This window comes from Megalobrama amblycephala, linkage group LG8, assembly GCF_018812025.1.
Source record: "Megalobrama amblycephala isolate DHTTF-2021 linkage group LG8, ASM1881202v1, whole genome shotgun sequence".
Classification (NCBI taxonomy): domain Eukaryota; kingdom Metazoa; phylum Chordata; class Actinopteri; order Cypriniformes; family Xenocyprididae; genus Megalobrama; species Megalobrama amblycephala.
Genome location: NC_063051.1, coordinates 9,844,604 through 9,863,690, shown reverse-complemented (window position 1 = coordinate 9,863,690; position 19,087 = coordinate 9,844,604). Strand labels below are relative to the sequence as shown.

General features: G+C 37.9%; 1 protein-coding gene across 3 annotated transcripts in view; it reads left to right on the top strand.

The window, feature by feature from the left end:
- slc38a3b (solute carrier family 38 member 3b) overlaps window positions 1–19,087 on the top strand; it is a 36,679-nt gene that overhangs the window by 10,277 nt on the left and 7,315 nt on the right. For all 3 annotated transcript variants that reach the window (XM_048199149.1, XM_048199147.1, XM_048199146.1), the window contains 8 exons: window positions 4,356–4,429; window positions 4,996–5,088; window positions 6,191–6,272; window positions 10,726–10,808; window positions 11,286–11,344; window positions 13,558–13,731; window positions 18,592–18,671; window positions 18,763–18,863. In XM_048199149.1, coding sequence (XP_048055106.1) covers window positions 4,356–4,429; window positions 4,996–5,088; window positions 6,191–6,272; window positions 10,726–10,808; window positions 11,286–11,344; window positions 13,558–13,731; window positions 18,592–18,671; window positions 18,763–18,863 — 746 coding nt within the window. The remainder of the gene's footprint in view (window positions 1–4,355; window positions 4,430–4,995; window positions 5,089–6,190; window positions 6,273–10,725; window positions 10,809–11,285; window positions 11,345–13,557; window positions 13,732–18,591; window positions 18,672–18,762; window positions 18,864–19,087) is intronic.

Genomic DNA, 19,087 nt, shown 5'->3' with positions numbered 1-19,087 from the left:
TTGCACAACCTGCAAAAATCGCTCGATGCCATTGCTGCTTCTGCAAACCGCTGATCAATGCTACAAACCAATACAAACTAAACCTGTCTGGAGTTTTCGCATCCCTCTGCAAAAGTACGTCACCCGGATTGTTGGTCTGATTGGTTGAAGGACTATCCAATTGCGTGAATGATGCTCGTTGATCACGCCTCTTGTGCAGTAGAAAATACATACAGACTCCCCAGACCAATGTTCAATTTTAAATTGAGCTTGGTCTGGTGATAGCCAGACAATAATAATGGCTTACCGTTCAAAAGTTTTAGATCTGTAAGATTTTTTAATGTTTTTAAAAGAAGTCTCTTCTGCTCTTCTGCTCACCAAAGCTTTATTTATTTGTTCCAAAACAGTAATATTGGAAAATATTTTTACAATTTAAAATAACTGTTTTCTATTTGAATATATTTTAAAATGTAATTTATTTCTGTGATCAAAGCTGAATTTTCAGCATCATTACTCCAGTCTTCAGTGTCACATGATCCTTCAGAAATCATTCTAATATGATGATTTGCTGCTCAAGAAACATTTCTGATTATTATCAATGTTGACAATTTTTTCACATACAATTTTTTTTCCAGGATTCTTTGATGAATAGAATAAATTAAAAAAAGCTTTTGTAACGTCTTTACTGTCACTTTTGATCAATTTAATGCATCCTTGCTGAATAAAAGTATTAATTTCTTTAAAAATTCTAACTGACCCCAAACTTGAACAGTAGTGTATAATGTTACAAAAGCTTTCTATTTTAGATAAATCTTTTGAACTTTCTATTCATCAAAGAATCCTGAATAAAAATTGTTTTCAACGTTTCAATATTGATAATAATCAGAAATGTTTCTTGAGCAGCAAATCAGCATATTAGAATGATTTCTGAAGGATCATGTGACACTGAAGACTGTGTATATATATACTAATTAATGCAAAAATGAAGAAAAAAAGCTATATGCTATATGCTGATTTTGAGCTATATGCTATATGTTGACTAGCAGTACTTACTAAATAGAGTATTTTTCCAAAGAGTAGAGGAGGAGAGCTAGCACATGCGTTTTTGTGACCTCCCATTTAATGTTTATTTCCCTCCTCCTTAAAATTTTCCACTCATTAGCTCCACCCCTCTCATCTATCCACGGCCCCAGAAAGGCCATGACCTGGGGTAGCCACGCCTCCTCTGTTCTCCAGACACATCCTTCTTTTTAGGATTACCCTGCCCCCATCCAAATATAGTTGTTATATTTGGTTTCCTCTCAGGCCTGTCTTGATTTGACTGGGGGAGGAGAGCGGGGAGACGTCTGAGGCGTCCTCCGCTCCAGTCAGGTTACAGGGAATTGAATACTACTGATCAAATAACCTAACAGGCTAAGACTGCTTCCTCCAAAGATAGTCTTATTTCCAGGTATATAACAATAAATTCATCTACCTCATGTTGGTAGAAACCTCACACATGCCTCTCGGTAACAGAGGACAAATGTTTCTAATGTTGCCTTTATATTAGCCTTCCATTTACAGTCCCATTTAATATTTAAATAGCCACATAAATAAAATACATATATAACTGCTAATAAAGAACATTTGTGTTAACATCACAGAGCGGTTAACCATGTGACGGACAAATACATGCATCACAACAGAAATAAATAATGCAAAATCACATAATTCTGTTGAAGATGTGTCAATTGTAGAGCATCTGGTCAATGCATGCTGAATTGTTATGCAGCTGTTGAAGTCAAAAGTCTCTGAGAACATCCATCTCGTTTGAATACAGTCGTTCCAGAGCTCATCTCTTGCCCGTTGTTAATTACTTGCCATTTATCAGGTACTTGTCATCCAAATGGACTTGCAATACACTAAATTCAGGGACAGTCTGCCTCCTGAGGTGAAGCTTTGTGAAAGTATCCTGGAAGTACAATAATCACTTTGCAAGAGAGTTCTACTATTGTGCAGCCAAAGCTATTATCAGCTATTTGCCTTTCTGAAAGTTGGCAAACTTAGACTTTCCATGACATAAGCTGAAAGAAAAGAGCTGGATGAATCAGTAAAATTAGTTAGTGGTGTGTTTGATCATGGGCTTTCATAGAACAGTTTATCAGCAGACGTACTTTTTTGGTTCCAACACAAATACTGGCGCTTTCCCAGGATTCATTCAGCAGTAAATCTTACTCAACAACATTAATGCATCTGAAAAAAAAAAATTACAATGTGCTGTACACTTTATTATAAGGCAGAAAGAATGTACGCAGTTCACTTAGAGCTCCAGCTATAGACTTTGAGTGATTTTAATAGTTAGTAATCTTAAATATCTGTGCTGGACTCCTATCCACATGCTGCTCCAAAGGGAATGTCCCTGTAATGTGTGTACTGCAGATTATTTCAGATAAAAGGTCAGCTAAATGTCAGTTTGGTAAGTAGAAAGTAGTACATAAAGGGTTAGTTCACCAAAAAATGAAAATTCTGTCATTAATTACTCACCCTCAAGCCATCATAGGTGTATATGACTATCTTCTCGCAGACGAACACAATCAGAGTTCTATTAAAACATATCCTGGCTCTTCCAAGCTTTATAATGGTAGTGGGGCTCCAGATTTTGAAGACCAAAAAAAGTGCATCCATCCATCATAAATGTAATCCATACGGCTCCAGGGGGTTAATAAATGCCTTCTGAAGCAAAGCTTTTTTTGTGTGTAAGCAAAAATATTAATATTTAAAACTGTATAAACTATAATAACTGGCTTCTGTCAACGAACGTACGCAAGTCGAGTTCTGGCTGAAGAGTGACCTCTGACCTGAATCATGAGGTAGGATGTAGGAGTAGCGTAAGCTTAGACGCCTTTCGTGGTTTAAAGGTGCCGTAGAATGCATTTTCAAAAGATGTAATATAAGTCTAAGGTGTCCCCTGAATGTGAATTTTTTTAATTCATTTTTTAACTGCCTATTTTGGGGCATCATTATAAATGCGCCGATTCAGGCTGCGGCCCCTTTAAATGCTCATGCTCCCCGCCCCCGGAGCTCGCGCTTGTCTTAAACAGCATAAACAAAGTTCACACAGCTAATATAACCCTCAAAATGGATCTTTACAAAGTGTTTGTCATGCAGCATGTCTAATCGCATAAGTATGGTATTTATTTGGATGTTTACATTTGATTCTGAACGAGTTTGATAGTGCTCCGTGGCTAAAGCTAACATTACACACTGTTGGAGAGATTTATAAAGAATGAAGTTGTGTTTATGAATTATACAGACTGCAAGTGTTTAATAATGAAAATAGCGACGGCTCTCTTGTCTCCGTGAATACAGTAAGAAACGATGGTAACTTTAACCACATTTAACAGTACATTAGCAACATGCCAACGAAACATTTAGAAAGACAATTTACAAATATCACTAAAAATATCATGTTATCATAGATCATGTCAGTTATTATTGCTCCATCTGCCATTTTTCGCTATTGTTCTTGCTTGCTTACCTAGTCTGATGATTCAGCTGTGCACAGATCCAGACGTTAATACTGGCTGCCCTTGTCTAATGCCTTGAACATGAGCTGGCATATGCAAATATTGGGGGCGTACATATTAATGATCCCGACTGTTACGTAACAGTCGGTGTTATGTTGAGATTCGCCTGTTCTTCGGAGGTCTTTTAAACAAATGAGATTTATATAAGAAGGAGGAAACAATGGAGTTTGAGACTCACTGTATGTCATTTCCATGTACTGAACTCTTGTTATTCAACTATGCCGAGGTAAATTCAATTTTTAATTCTAGGGCACCTTTAAACAAATGGGGCCATGCAACAAACTCAAGCTCCTCTTTTCTTATATCGAAATCCTCTGATATTTCTCTTTAAAAATTCTCATTTTAGACTTCTAATTCACGACCACTGTTTTGTTTTGCTCTATCCTCTGCTTTTCCATGTTCATCAATACATCAGTCGTCGGGTCTAGAGTCTAGTTCTGGCGGAAGGCTAGGATATTTTTCTTACAAAAACCCATCTTTTATGATGGATGGATGCACTGTTTTGGACTTCTCGAGCCCCTTTTACTACCATTATAAAGCTTGGAAGAGCCAGGATATTTTAATATAACTGCGACTGGGTTTGTCTGAAAGAAGATATTCATGTACACCTTGGATGGCTTGAGTGTGAGTAAATCATGGGATAGTTTTCATTTTTGAGTGAACTATTCCTTTAACTCTACCGAAGAGGAACTTTCTTGTTCTTGCAAGATTACATGTGTGAAGATTTGAATAAACCATATATTAGCTCCAGCATGTTCAGATGGTGTTGTACAGATGGGAAGGGATTGTGATGTTGTATTTTGTCTTCAGGTTTCTCCTCACGGCTGTAGCCGGTCTGTCCTGCTATTCTATTCACCTCCTGCTGAAATCCTCTGGTATTGTGGGTAAGACAAGCTACATCAGTTTGTTGTATTGTTATTTCCTAATCAGGTGGGCAAATGCCTTAAAGTTAACACACAGTCACTGAATAACAGTCTGCATTTTTATTGTTGTAATGTGAACAAGAATTGCATGAAATGGTTAAATATAGTGGAGAAAATCAGTGACACTAGAGGAAGGAATTTTAACATGTAAACTAATAATAGTTTAATTATTGTATATATATATATATATAATGTATATATAATGTATGTGTATGTATATATCATTGCTAAACATTGCAACAAATTATATAATAAAGACATTTTTTGATGATTACTGATGCTGTTAAATGTATTGTTCTAATGCATTTTAAGAGACATTTCTTGTAATGCAGTTGATTTCAGTGTGTTGTTGTGATGTCATTTCCTTTCTGAAAACACAAAATTCAGCTTCCATTTTAGGGCTTACACAGTTTCCAGGTCACCGCAGGCAAAGATAATCATAACATGAGATACAGTGTTTTGTGGAAACTTGGCTCTGGTGGTGAGATTTGTCTCTCTCTTCATGTTTTACTGACTTTCATTTCCAGGAATCAGATCATACGAACAGCTGGGATTCAGGGCCTTCGGAATGACAGGGAAGATGGCGGCCGGAATCGCCATCACTCTTCAAAACATTGGAGGTAAAGAAAACGTGAATGAAAATGTGAACGAGACATTAATATTTGCCCAAACAGACAGTTTCTTTATTCATCATTTTTATAGATCTTTTTTTATTCCTTCCTTATTTTCCTGTCTAGTGTTACCAGTTAATTTCCACCCCTGTACTTTTCTTCACACACTTTCTGAATTGGCAAAATAACGAAACTTGCTTTATGCTGATATTTAACAGTGTTTCCATGTTATTTTATCCCTAAATTATTACTGTTGCCTGTTCTTCAGGTTTCATTGGACTCACCTGTGACTTTTCATATTTAATCTGTGTAAAGATTTATATATACATATATATATGTATGTATGTATGTATGGGTCAGTGACATGACATGCATATTTTTGTGTCCAAGTGCATTATTTCCTCTTAGAATAATCTGATAAATGCATGACATATATCACTTTATTCTATAAAACCTATTTAGTTTGAATTCATTTTTAGTATATTTTAATAATATATATTATTTTATGTTTTGTTATCTTAAACCCCCAAAATGTCAGGTGGTGCAACTGTCCGAACAAATAAACAGACTAAGACTAACAATTTAAAACGGTGTCTTGATAATAAAAAATAAAAACGAAATACTATGGCATCATTTTAGGTTTGAAACCTTTTATATAAACATATTTTTTATAAATATCAGTAGTTTTAAAGCTGTTGAAATAATTGAAAAACTTTTGTCCAGCCATGCTCAAGTGTCAGGGTGGCACACTTAGGTTGGTACAGTTTCCCTGTCATATATATATGTTGAACACATATATAACAATCTCACTGTAGATTAATATTATACATAAAATACATATAAATTAGTATAAAGCATCTGCGAAGTAAAAAGATAAAGATCATATATAAGTTTCATATATTGCAAAATTATTATTATTTTTTTAAGTTATAAAGCAAGATATATTTATCTTTTTTTTGTTCTTTTTTTTTTAATAGTTCAACAAGTGGTTTCCAGAGAATTATAGACATGTTCCAGTAGGGTGAAACAAGCAAAATCAGCATAAAAACATGATGGTTATATTCTTTTGATTGTGTTTCTTCTAAATTACTCATTTTTATCTTTCCTATAGCCATGTCCAGTTACTTATACATCGTCAAGTCAGAGTTCCCACTGGTCCTGCAGGCGTTTTTGAAAACAGATACCAGTTCAGGGTAAGTACTTTAGAGTGTCATTGTAGAATGCTGAAATGAAATGAGAAAATCTTGACCTTCCCTCAGCGTGCAATTTTGCCATTTAAATGTAAATGAATTGATAATTCTTTGCTGACTCTTACTCCAACCACTGGTATAGACATGTACTGTCATTATCAGCTGACGATGTCACCGTTGAGGTCAAATACCTCCGGTCCACTAGGGCAAACACTCAAAAATCACAACCTAGCATTAAGGGGAGGTGTGGTGGCTGCTTTTAACTGTGATCGGTCAGTTAATAAGAGAACGACGGCTGATAGGCTGATGCGGTCTCTTTCCCACCACACCTCTGTCCTTCTGTGCGTGACAGCTGCTTTAAACAAGCATACTGTCATGGCAACTGCTTAATGTGCTGATGTCAGTAGACACAACTCGCTTCTCGCATCTGAAAACAAGCTCTTGGTTATAACTTTATTCAGCTGCTTGTGTTCTCAGGTTAAATCCTAGTGTAGCATCTGTTTTATTAAGTGTAATTATTGTGTGGAAAACAGACACATCATAGTGTTTGTTAGGAGCAAATAAATGCATTTTTTGCTTTTAGTAAAAAGATATGTGATTTTAATTACTAGGCCTGTGAGTGTCGTTGTTTAAATTCTATGCACAACAATGGCACATTTTTATTTTTAATAGCAAGATTACAATGTCATTGAAGGTTAAAGATCAAAATCTTGTGTCTTCTGTAATGTATATTTCAAAATAACTGGATTAGTTTGAAGGCTTTCAATTAACAGTGTGAAAGTGTAGATGGGTATGGTGATTTATTAGTTTGAGCAGTGTAATACTCACACAGTGGTTCCAGAGGCTTTTCAGTACTGCATACTGAACAGGTCAGCAATGTTAGAAACCGAGCAAAGATGGAGGCGTGTGCTTCAGTGTTAACATTATGCATTGACTGAGAGCTTTTGTATAATTTCAGGACCAGGTGCAGCATGAAGTGACGCTGCTACACACTCACACACACGTTTATCGGGACTTTCCATAGACATAATGATTTTTGTACTGTACAAACTGTATATTCTATCCTCTAACCCTAAACCTACTCATCACAGAAAACTTTCAGTATTTTTACATTTTTAAAAACATCACTTGGTATGATTTATAAGCTGTTTTCCTCGTGAGGACCAAAAACATAACATAGGGTTTACCAGGACAACACACACTTATATTTAATACTGAATTACAATTGTAATGTAGTTTTTCTAGGAAGATTTTACATTGTCACAGCTCTTTATACAAATATACATTATATTACACTTTATACGGATATATATGGATTATATATTAGATATCATTTTTTATATTTTCAGTTTTAATTTTAATTTTGATATGTGCTATTGTCATCTGTTTTTGTCATAGCTTTAACTTTAAAAAAATAATTTAGTACATTAACTTGTTTATTTCGGTTAGTTGCCTAGGCAACATTTCAATTTTATTTTTTATTTTTTTTATTTTTTTAAAGTTTAGCTTTATTTTTAAGTTTCTATAATTTTTTTGTAGACAATTTTAATAGTTTTGGTTAACAATGCATTATAGCTATTTTTATATTCTATATCTATACTGTTTTGTCTGTTGGACTAATTGGACTAAATTGGACTAATAAATTAATACAGAATACATTTCTGTTTTTATTATTGACATGATCAATTCTGGTTATTAATATAGTCACTAATATTGACTAGTTCTAATATTGTTGTCACTCCATGTCACCAGTATTTACATAAAATATAGTATGTATTTAGTGCACATATTTCAATTAATATATGTATGCATTTACACACACACACACACACACACACACACACACACACACACACACACACACACACACACACACACACACACATATATATATAGAACAAAATAAAATAATATATTCATAAAATAATTAATATATTTATATATTTACATATATACACACATGTATGTGTGTATATACCTTATTTTATGTAAATACATGCCTTATATATATAATATTTAATGTAAATGCATAAATATATTAATAGAAATATATTAAAATTGTGTGGATATGCATTTCCTTTACCAGTATATTGGAAAGTGTGTTTCTGTACTGCATATCTGTGCTGATATTGCAGAGGAATCTTTATGCCCCTAACAATAGCATATCTTATATAATGTGTGTATATGATGTTTCATTCCCACGTGTAGTTGTCTACATACAGTCTAACCCTCCCCGTCAGTGTTTGAATACTGGGACAAGTGGGGAGGATCGGAGAGGGTCTGAAAATAGAGGAGTCTCAAACAAGGTCTGCACTTTACACTGCGCAACACCTTGTGACTCCGTGTGTGTGTCCTCGTGTTCACAGTGTGGCGGTAACTTAAGTCCAGGAGCGGGAACTGTGCCATGTTGCAGTCAGCTTTGAGCTATATTAGATGGTCTGTGTCATTAGCGGCTATAGCAAACACAACATGCCTTCTCTTAAATTACGAGAATTCCAGACTTGGTCTGGAATCGGATGGAGTTAGACAGGTCGATTCCGGAATAGTGTAGATGTTTTCCACAGCAACAAGTGAGGTTGCTCATGTTGGTTTGTCAGACGGACAGAGCAGCAGAAAAGGAGACCAGAAGGCAGACTGGCTTTAACATAGGCACGGAAAGTTATAAATAAACGTGGTTGCATTTTGTACTGTTTGCTGGTTTGTTTTGTTGCTTCTTTTATTTATTTGTGCATGTGTCATTTACAGCTCCCACTAAAAGTTAATCTGAGATGATAACCACAAGATTTACATTTTTTTTACAAGAGGCTCTTATGTTCACCAAAGCTGCATTTATTTAACAATACAGTAAAAATAGTAATATTGTGAAATATTATTAACATTTAAAATAACTGTTTGCTATTTGAATATATTTTAAAATGTAATTTATTCCTGTGATGCAAAGCTGAATTTTCAGCATCATTACTCCAGTCTTCAGTGTCACATGATTTCCTTCAGAAATCATTCTAATATGATGATTTGCTGCTCAAGAAACATTTCTGATTATTATCAATGTTTGAAAACAGTTGCACTGCCTAACATTTTTGTGGAAAACATTATGCATTTTTTAATTAATAGAAAGTTTAAAAAACTTTATAAATGTCTTTACTGTCACTTTTGATCAATTTAATGCATTTTTTTGCTAAATAAAATATTAAGTTCTTTCAAAAACGTTCATTTTTTTAAAAAAATCGTCACAAATAATGGAGATAGTTATGATCAGAGAAAGAGTGAGTTTATCATTCATTTAGCACTGAAATCAACGATGCACTTTAACACTGCATTCACACGGGGCGTCGGCGGTTGACAGAGGGCGTGTCTGAAGGTTGCCGCTGATGCGACTGTCATAGTGACAACAGCCAATCACATTACTTTCTGGTGTTGCATGAACGCAATTGGCTAGCGTCTGCACTAGGGTATTTGCATAAGGCGATCTGATTGGCTGACGCCCACGTTTGGTGCTTGAAAAGTTGAAAATTTTCCAACTTCTGCCGTGTGCAACACCGGTGACGTGACACAACGGAATCTACAGTTCAGTGCGGCAACGCATGACGTCACCCATTCAAAGTAAACGAAAAGTGTCAGCGCCAATGTCCCATGCACCATAACACTGTTACACTTCTGGGAGAAAATGTAAAGTTTTAAATGTAATTAAGGTCTGAGTTCACATTTAAATCAAACACTAATCACCATAATGGTGACAAAACAATTTACAGTATTATGCCAAAGCTTATTGTTTTACAGTAATTTGACGTTACCACATAAAATAAACTTTCCTGAACTGATTTTTCTGAAAAATTAAATTGTTGCATCTCTTAAAGGTGCTAAAGAGGATGTTTTGTTTTATACATTTTTGCAATATTACTTGAAACTGTCTTTACTAACTGATAAAAGACTATTTATTAGGTGCACTGAAAGGAATAATATTAATATACATCATCTGTGCACGAGGTAGGGCCTTAAAAACATCAGCCAATCGTTTACGCGATCATCGCGTAAACGATTGGCCCTCTGGCTTGTCAATCACTGCCATGACGTTCCTTGTGAGAGACGTGCACGGCTGCGCTCTCCAGTAACTTTCCACACTCCACAGGCGCCGCATGCAATGTTTTTGTCAGGAGACAGGAGTAACATGTGCAGATTATGAGTTACCTGCGGTGAGTCCGACATAATGAATCCAAAAAACACGACACAGCGAATACCGGTGGTAAACAAACACTCGTGTTCCAATACTCGTGCACGAGTTTTGGGAGGCGTTCCTTTGAAATGAGCTGTGAAGGAGGGGGATTGTTCTTACGCATGCGCTCATTTCAAAAACTCACTAACAGTCTTTGGATTCTCAGTCGACGAAAAAATCCTCTCTATCACCTTTAAGAGTGCTTAGAATATAACATTTCTTGAACTCTGTCTGTTTCTGTAGGGAGTGGTATCTCAATGGCAACTACTTGGTGGTGCTCGTGTCTCTCTCTATCATCCTGCCTTTGGCTCTAATGAAACAGTTGGGTGAGTCGATCATTTCTACTTCAATCTATCTCATCCCTCTCTTCATCTCACGAAAGTGGGTTTCATCAGCCCACCGAGTGTACGTTTGACCCAGTCGAATGGACCGCTCATATTACAGAGCACAAGTTCAAGCACTTCAAAAGCACATTCTGTTCTCATATGAAGCAATAAGTTAAAGCAATAAATAACAAAAGTGGCGGTAAATGTGTTTTTCTGAGAGCAACAGTGACCATGCACAGATGTTTTGATGTGTTTTTAGTAATTCAATCATGTTGACCTTGTCAGTATTTCTGTCTGGTAAGCTCTGTCAGCAGAGATTAGCTCCTGAGATGAGCGATAACTCGCTGCACTTTTCTTAGCACATGCATTTATAGTTGCAGGGATTCAGGCTTGAATGCATGTAAGCGCTGCAGCATGTCGATTGACAATAGCACTGTGACGGCATATTGATGTGCTTCGCTATATTTACATTTTCAGGTTACCTTGGTTATTCCAGTGGTTTTTCACTCAGCTGCATGGTCTTCTTCCTTAGTGCAGTAAGTATTTGCAATCATCGTTATCATCATAATCAGATATTATTAGTCAATATGAAAACAAAATTCACCCCGTCTTGTTATTCCAAAGAAAAAAAAAATCAAGACATTCATAAATCAATTATTTGGTACAAAAACTCACTACCATCCTGTCCCTATATCTTATACTTATAAACATATTTCAGAGTGTGTTGATTCGCAGATCCACATAACAGTTCGCCCACACACTTTTCCCAGAGGTGTTTTCGAGGAAGGAATATTATATCATATGTACACCCAGCAATGCTGACTAATGAAATACTGACTCAGACTGACTTCAAAAGAAGATGACTGAGGCTTTTAATTGGTTGTAATTGTTTACATTCTCTCGGGATAAATATGGTCTATAATGTTTCACAAGTGTAATGTTTATCAAGGGGTGTTCGACCTTTTGAAGAATATTAATGTTTTCTGTTTTTGCTATTTGACCTGCTGTTAGGGATCATTATTTTTAACCCATTGTGGCTTTATACAGTGGCATGAAAAAGTATGTGAACCCCTTGCAGAATCTGTGAAAATGAGAATTATTTTAATAAAATAAGAGGGATAATAAAAAATGCATGTTATTTTTTTGTTTAGTACTGTCCTGAGTAAGATATTTTACATAAAAGATGTTTGCATTTAGTTCACAAGACAAAAAAATAGCTGAATTTATTAAAATAACCCCATTCATAAGTATGTGAACCATTGATTCTCAATACTGTGTGTGGTTACCTGATGATCCACAACTGTTTTTATGTTTTGTGATGGTTGTTCATGAGTCTCTTGTTTGTCCTGAGCAGTTAAACTGAGCTCTGTTCTTCAGAAAAATCCTCCAGGTCCTGCAGATTCTTCAGTTTTCAAGCATTTTTGCATATTTGAACCCTTTCCAGCAGTGACTGAATGACAATTGAGGGACTCAAACTCAACTATTAAAAAAGATTCAAACATTCACTGATGCTCCAGAAGGAAACACGATGCATTAAGAGCCGGGGGGTGAAAACTTTTGAATTCAAATATCAAGGTAAATTGTACTTAATTTTTCTGCTGGGAAACATGCAAGTATCTTCTGTTGCTTCCGAAGGGCAGTACTAAATGAAAAACAATGATATTTAAACAAAATAAGAAAAATTGTGACATCTTCATCCTGTTCAAAAGTTTTCACCTCCCGGCTCTTAATGCATCGTGTTTCCTTCTGGAGCATCAGTGAATGTTTGAATCTTTTTTAATAGTTGAGTTTGAGTCCCTCAATTGTCATTCAGTCACTGCTGGAAAGGGTTCAAATATGCAAAAATGCTTGAAAACTGAAGAATCTGCAGGACCTGGAGGATTTTTCTGAAGAACAGAGCTCAGTTTAACTGCTCAGGACAAACAAGAGACTCATGAACAACCATCACAAAACATAAAAACAGTTGTGGATCATCAGGTAACCACACACAGTATTGAGAATCAATGGTTCACATACTTATGAATGGGGTTATTTTAATAAATTCAGCTATTTTTTTGTCTTGTGAACTAAATGCAAACATCTTTTATGTAAAATATCTTACTCAGGACAGTACTAAACAAAAAAATAACATGCATTTTTTATTATCCCTCTTATTTTATTAAAATAATTCTCATTTTCACAGATTCTGCAAGGGGTTCGCATACTTTTTCATGCCACTGTATGTCTATATGCTAACAGGACATTTAGCTGTTAGGAATGGGCCTATCATGAATTGTATTGTATTTGATATTGTAATTGAATTATGAATTGACACAACTGTCAATCATGAAATCACAATAATTGCATGGCTTTTTTCAACTTCAAAACATTGATCACAATATCAAAATTCCTTATTTTTATTCATTTCGTTGTCATTTTTGTAGTCCAATTGGTTTGGCGGCAATTAGTGTAATACACACAGGTCGTTCTCAGGTTCTTGGATGAATTATAAGTTGAGTAGCCAAAATGCCCACACTAGTAGAGTCTTTTTGTTCGATTATCTGTATTTCCATCCATTTAAGGAAAAGACCAGACAGTGAACACTAGAAACACAAGGGCTTAAGTACACACAGGGGTAAACTGGATAACAAGACACACCTGGGAAGGCAATCACAAGGGACCAATCATAAAAAGGACTACAAAACTAACAGAGGAAACAAAACAGAGAGCATGTGACAACTCTATCCTCTGTCCCTTTCTTTATTTTTAGGTCATCTATAAGAAGTTCCAGATCCTGTGCCCGTTTGAGGAGTTCTCGGCCAACAGCACGCTGGCTCACGCACATTCAAACGTAACCGTTAACCACGCCCACAGCTACCATAACGGACACGTGATGGAGGATGACTCCCACTGCAGCCCGCAGATGTTCACCGTGAACTCACAGGTATTGTATAGTATTGTACTGAAAGAATAGCACATGTTTGTTTGTGCCTTTACATTCAGACTCGTAATTAAATAATTGACAGACTGAGGTGGCCTTTGCAATTTTGAGGCCCATTTCAAATAAAGCCAGCAGGTGGCAGAAAATCATTGGCTGCATCCAAAATCGCATACTTCCCTACTATATAGTAGGAGGAAAACAGTATGTGATAAAAGAAGTATGTTCGAATTCACATAAAAATTCTCTTAAAAGAGTTCTGGTGAGATTCTGAAGTGTGCATACGACGGACACTTTACTATCCCATGAAGCCACGGTAGAGGATTTGTGAATGGCAACGAAGTGACACAACTGACGTTGGTAGGTCACATGACAATGACAACATGGCGAATGCAGTACGTCCGGATTACATTCATACTACACACATCCATACTATATACATTCATACTTTTTAAGTGGTCGAGAAATAATTACTTATTCAAAATAAGTACCTACTCATTGATTTCGGATGCAGCCATTAGGTGCGTTCGACTTGAAGCGGCATTGCGCATACTGATTAGAGAGCAGACGGCTCTGTATTCTCTCACTGTACTTTGATGTCATACACTGAACGGTCTGCGCAGCGCCGCTTCAAGTCAAACACACCTATTGTCTTAACGAGTGAGTCATTGAATCATTCATTTAAGCAATTTGTTCATTCAACGGCTGATTCATTCAGGGACAAAGCAAGTGACTTGCTGCGTCCGAAATTGTGTGCTGAGTAGATGCTACATTTGATGAATGAATGAAAATGCGTAGTATGAATGAAATTCAGATGTAGTACATCTGCCATGTTGTTGCAGGTTATCCAGGGACTACTCTTTTGGTGTAGTTTTCTCATACTAGTCAAGATCATACTGTCAAGATCAAGATGGCGCCGCGCATGGCAGCCACAGTGCTTAGCTCTTCAGTGTTTGTTCTGTTTTTGTTAGTTTTTCCTGTTTTCTGTTTTTCAAACACCATCAGTTTTACCAGGGATGAACTGCTGAACATTCGGCAGTTCACACCACAAAATCTTTTACCGGATTTCGATTATTCAGACGTTTTGTTGAATGTTGTAGTCGGCGGAGCGGCAGCGCTGTTTAGACGCTTCAGGACGCGCAGACGGGGAAAGCGCGCCGGCGCCCTCGTGAAGCTCAGACAGCGCGGATTAAGAACGCCGCTGCCTAGCATCCATCTGGCAAATCTCCGCTCTCTGCCCAACAAAACGGACGAACTCCTTCTGCTCTCCCGGACAAATAAGGATTTCTCGAACTCGGCTGCTCTGTGCTTCACGGAAACCTGGCTGAACGACGCCATTCCGGACAGCGTGTTATGTCTGCCGGGCTTTCAGCTGTTTAGATCAGATCGCGACGCTGAATCAACGGGGAAATCGCGCGGCGGCGGGACGTGCTTTTACATCAACGAAAGGTGGTGTTCAGATGTAACGGTGTTAAAGAAGATGTGCTGTCCAGATCTTGAAACACTCTTCATTAACTGCAAACCGTTCTATTCGCCGCGGGAGTTTTGCTCGTTCAATCTGGTGAGCGTCTACATTCCTCCGCAAGCGCACGTGAGCTCGGCTTTACAGTTACTCGCTGATATGATCACAGAGAGCGAGCAACAACACCCGGACTCTGTTCTTATCATTCTCGGGGACTTTAATAAAGCGATTCTCTCACGTGAACTGCCCAAATACAGACAGCATGTTACTTGTCCCACCAGAGACAGTAATATACTCGACCATTGTTACACAGCAATAAAGGATGCATATCACTCTGTCCCACGGGCAGCTTTGGGGCTCTCTGATCACTGTTTAGTTCATCTCATACCAACCTACAGGCAGAAACTGAAATCAGCTAAACCTGTAGCAAAGACTGTAAAGAGATGGACCACCGAAACAGAGCGGGCTTTACAAGCCTGTTTCGAATGGACTGATTGGAGTGTTTTTGAAGTTGCTGCCACCGATCTGGACGAGCTCACAGAGACTGTTACATCATATATCAGTTTCTGTGAGGATCTGTGCATTCCTACAAAGACTCATTTATCTTACAACAATGACAAACCCTGGTTCACTGCAAAACTCAGCCAGCTCCGTCAGGCCAAAGAAGATGCTCGCAGAAAAGGGGACAGAGTCTTGTACAAACAGGCCAAATACACACTGGAAAAGGAGATCAGAGTGGCAAAGAGGAATTATTCTGATAAACTTCGGAATCAGTTCTCTTCTAATGACACAGCTTCAGTGTGGAAAGGTCTGAAAGACATTACCAACTACAAGACACCATCCCCCAGCTCTGTGGAGAATCAACGACTGGCAGACGATCTGAATGGGTTTTATTGCAGGTTTGAAAAATCACCATTCACACCTCCATCAACCCCACTCTCCCCCACACCTGCAATTCAGTTCAGTGAAGATGACGTGCGCCAGGTCTTCAGAAAGAACAAGAGAAGAAAGGCACCAGGCCCAGACAGCGTTTCACCAGCCTGTCTGAAAACCTGCGCTGACCAGCTGGCCCCCATCTTCACACAGATCTTCAACAGATCACTGGAGCTGTGCGAAGTCCCCTCATGCTTCAAACGCTCCACCATCATCCCTGTCCCAAAGAAACCCAAAATTACTGGACTAAATGACTACAGACCTGTGGCTCTAACGTCTGTGGCCATGAAGTCATTTGAAAGACTGGTTCTGGCTTTTCTGAAGGACATCACTGGACCCTTACTGGACCCCCTGCAGTTTGCTTACCGAGCAAACAGGTCTGTGGATGATGCAGTCAATATGGGACTGCATTATGTTCTCCAGCATCTGGACAGACCAGGGTCTTATGTGAGGATCCTGTTTGTGGACTTCAGCTCTGCTTTTAACACCATTGTCCCATCACTCCTCCAGCCTAAACTAACTCAGCTCTCCGTGCCCACCTCTGTCTGTCAGTGGATCACCAGCTTCCTGACAGACAGGCAGCAGCTAGTGAGGCTGGGTTAATTCTCATCCAGCACCCTCACCATCAGCACCGGCGCCCCTCAGGGCTGTGTGCTCTCCCCACTGCTCTTCTCCCTCTACACCAACGACTGCACCTCTAAAGACCCCTCTGTCAAGCTCCTGAAGTTTGCGGATGACACCACACTGATCGGCCTCATCCAGGACGGTGACGAGTCTGCTTACAGACTGGAGGTTGAACAGCTGGCTGTCTGGTGCAGTCTTAACAACCTGGAGCTCAACACGCTCAAGACAGTGGAGATGATCGTGGACTTCAGGAAAAACCCACCTGCTCTCCCCCCACTCACCATCATGAACAGCACTGTGACTGCAGTGGAGTCATTCAGGTTCCTGGGCACCACCATCTCCCAGGACCTGAAGTGGGACAACCACATCGAGTCCATTGTGAAAAAGGCCCAGCAGAGGTTGTACTTCCTTCGCCAGCTGAGGAAGTTCAACCTACCACAGGAGCTGCTGAAACAGTTCTACTCTGCCATCATTGAATCCATCCTCTGCACTTCAATTACCGTCTGGTTCAGCTCAGCTACCAAATCTGACCTCAGAAGACTACAGAGGGTAGTCCGGTCTGCTGAGCGAATCATTGGCACAACCCTCCCCACTCTCCAAGAACTGTACTTATCCAGAGTGAGAAAAAGGGCAAAGAAGATCACTCTAGACCCCTCACATCCAGCACACTCCCTCTTTGAACTGTTGCCATCCGGTCGACGCTACAGAGCCCTGAGCACCAGAACGACCAGACACAGGAACAGTTTCTTCCCTCAAGCAATCCATCTCATGAACACTTGACAAACACGGAACACACAACACTATTACATATTATTTACTTAAAACACTTATTTATATCTCAATTTGCACACATAATTGTACATACAATTGTCTATAATATATATTGTCTTTTGCTTTTTTTGCACTTTGTCTATCTTGTAAATTTGTATATTATTATTTTATTCTTTTTATTATGTGTCTTGTCTTGTCGCTGTTACTCTGTTGCACTGTGGAGCTTCTGTCACTAAAACAAATTCCTAGTATGTGTAAACAACATACCTGGCAATAAAGCTCTTTCTGATTCTGATTTCTGATTCTGATTCTGATACTATATAGTAGGGAAATATTCGATTTCAGACACAGAATCTGTTTATGAGTGAGTCGTTGAGTAAATCATTAGACCAATTTGTTCAAAAAACGCGGATTCATTCAGTAACGAAACATCACTGTTGTTCGGCAGACGCACAATGGCTCAACTGTGGGTTTGTTTGGAACTATTTTTGTTGGAGAAATAAAAAACAATATTCTCATTCACCTAAAAATATCATTCACCTAATATTAACTTCTTGTTTATTGAACTGTTGAATAAAATCAATATCACATTTGCAATCATGGTGATATTCTTGCTTGTATGGTAGTGCTTAAAGGGTTAGTTCACCCAAAAATGAAAATTATGTCATTAATGAATTAATGAAGAGAAGACAATGCTGAATAAAGTCGTAGGTTTTGTTATTTTTGGATCAAAATGTATTTTAGATGCTTCAAAAACTTCTAACTAACCCACTGATATCACATGGACTACTTTGAATGATTTTTTTATTACCTTTCTGGACATGGACAGTATACCATACATACATTTTCAATAGAGGGACAGAAAGCTCTTGGACTAAATCTAAAATATCTTAAACTGTGTTCCGAAGATGAACGGAGGTCTTACGGGTGTGGAATGACATGAGGATGAGTCATTAATGACATAATTTTCATTTTTGGGTGAACTAACCCTTTAACTATAACCTGTAATGAATATTAAAAACAAGATCTCATACAGGGACATCAGAATGCACTAAAAAACACTGTCTGTTCCACAGACCGCATACACCATCCCCATTCTGGCCTTTGCTTTCGTGTGCCACCCTGAGGTCCTGCCCATCTACACTGAGCTTCGCAAGTAAGCCGATTGCATTGAAGCGGCACTGCAACTGTATTCTGTGTTTTGTACAAATAGAATAAATAATAATCTCATACATTTTCCCCTGCAGCCCAACTCAAAGGAAGATGCAGCATGTTTCCAACCTTTCCATCCTGATCATGTACACTATGTACTTTCTAGCTGCTCTCTTTGGGTACCTAACATTTTACAGTAAGTTTTACACTTTTCACTGGACGAGTTCTTGTATTTGGTCCATGTTTTGCACTGAATTTTGTGTTGTATGTCAAATTAAATCAGTCAAGCTTTTGTTAGGAAATGCAACACATAGACTGTTAACTGATTTGCATAATTCCTTTAGCGAATCAGACCTTAAAACAACAAAAATAGTGGCTCTAAAAAAATCATTTTGCTCCATATAGCTGTTTTTGAATGCA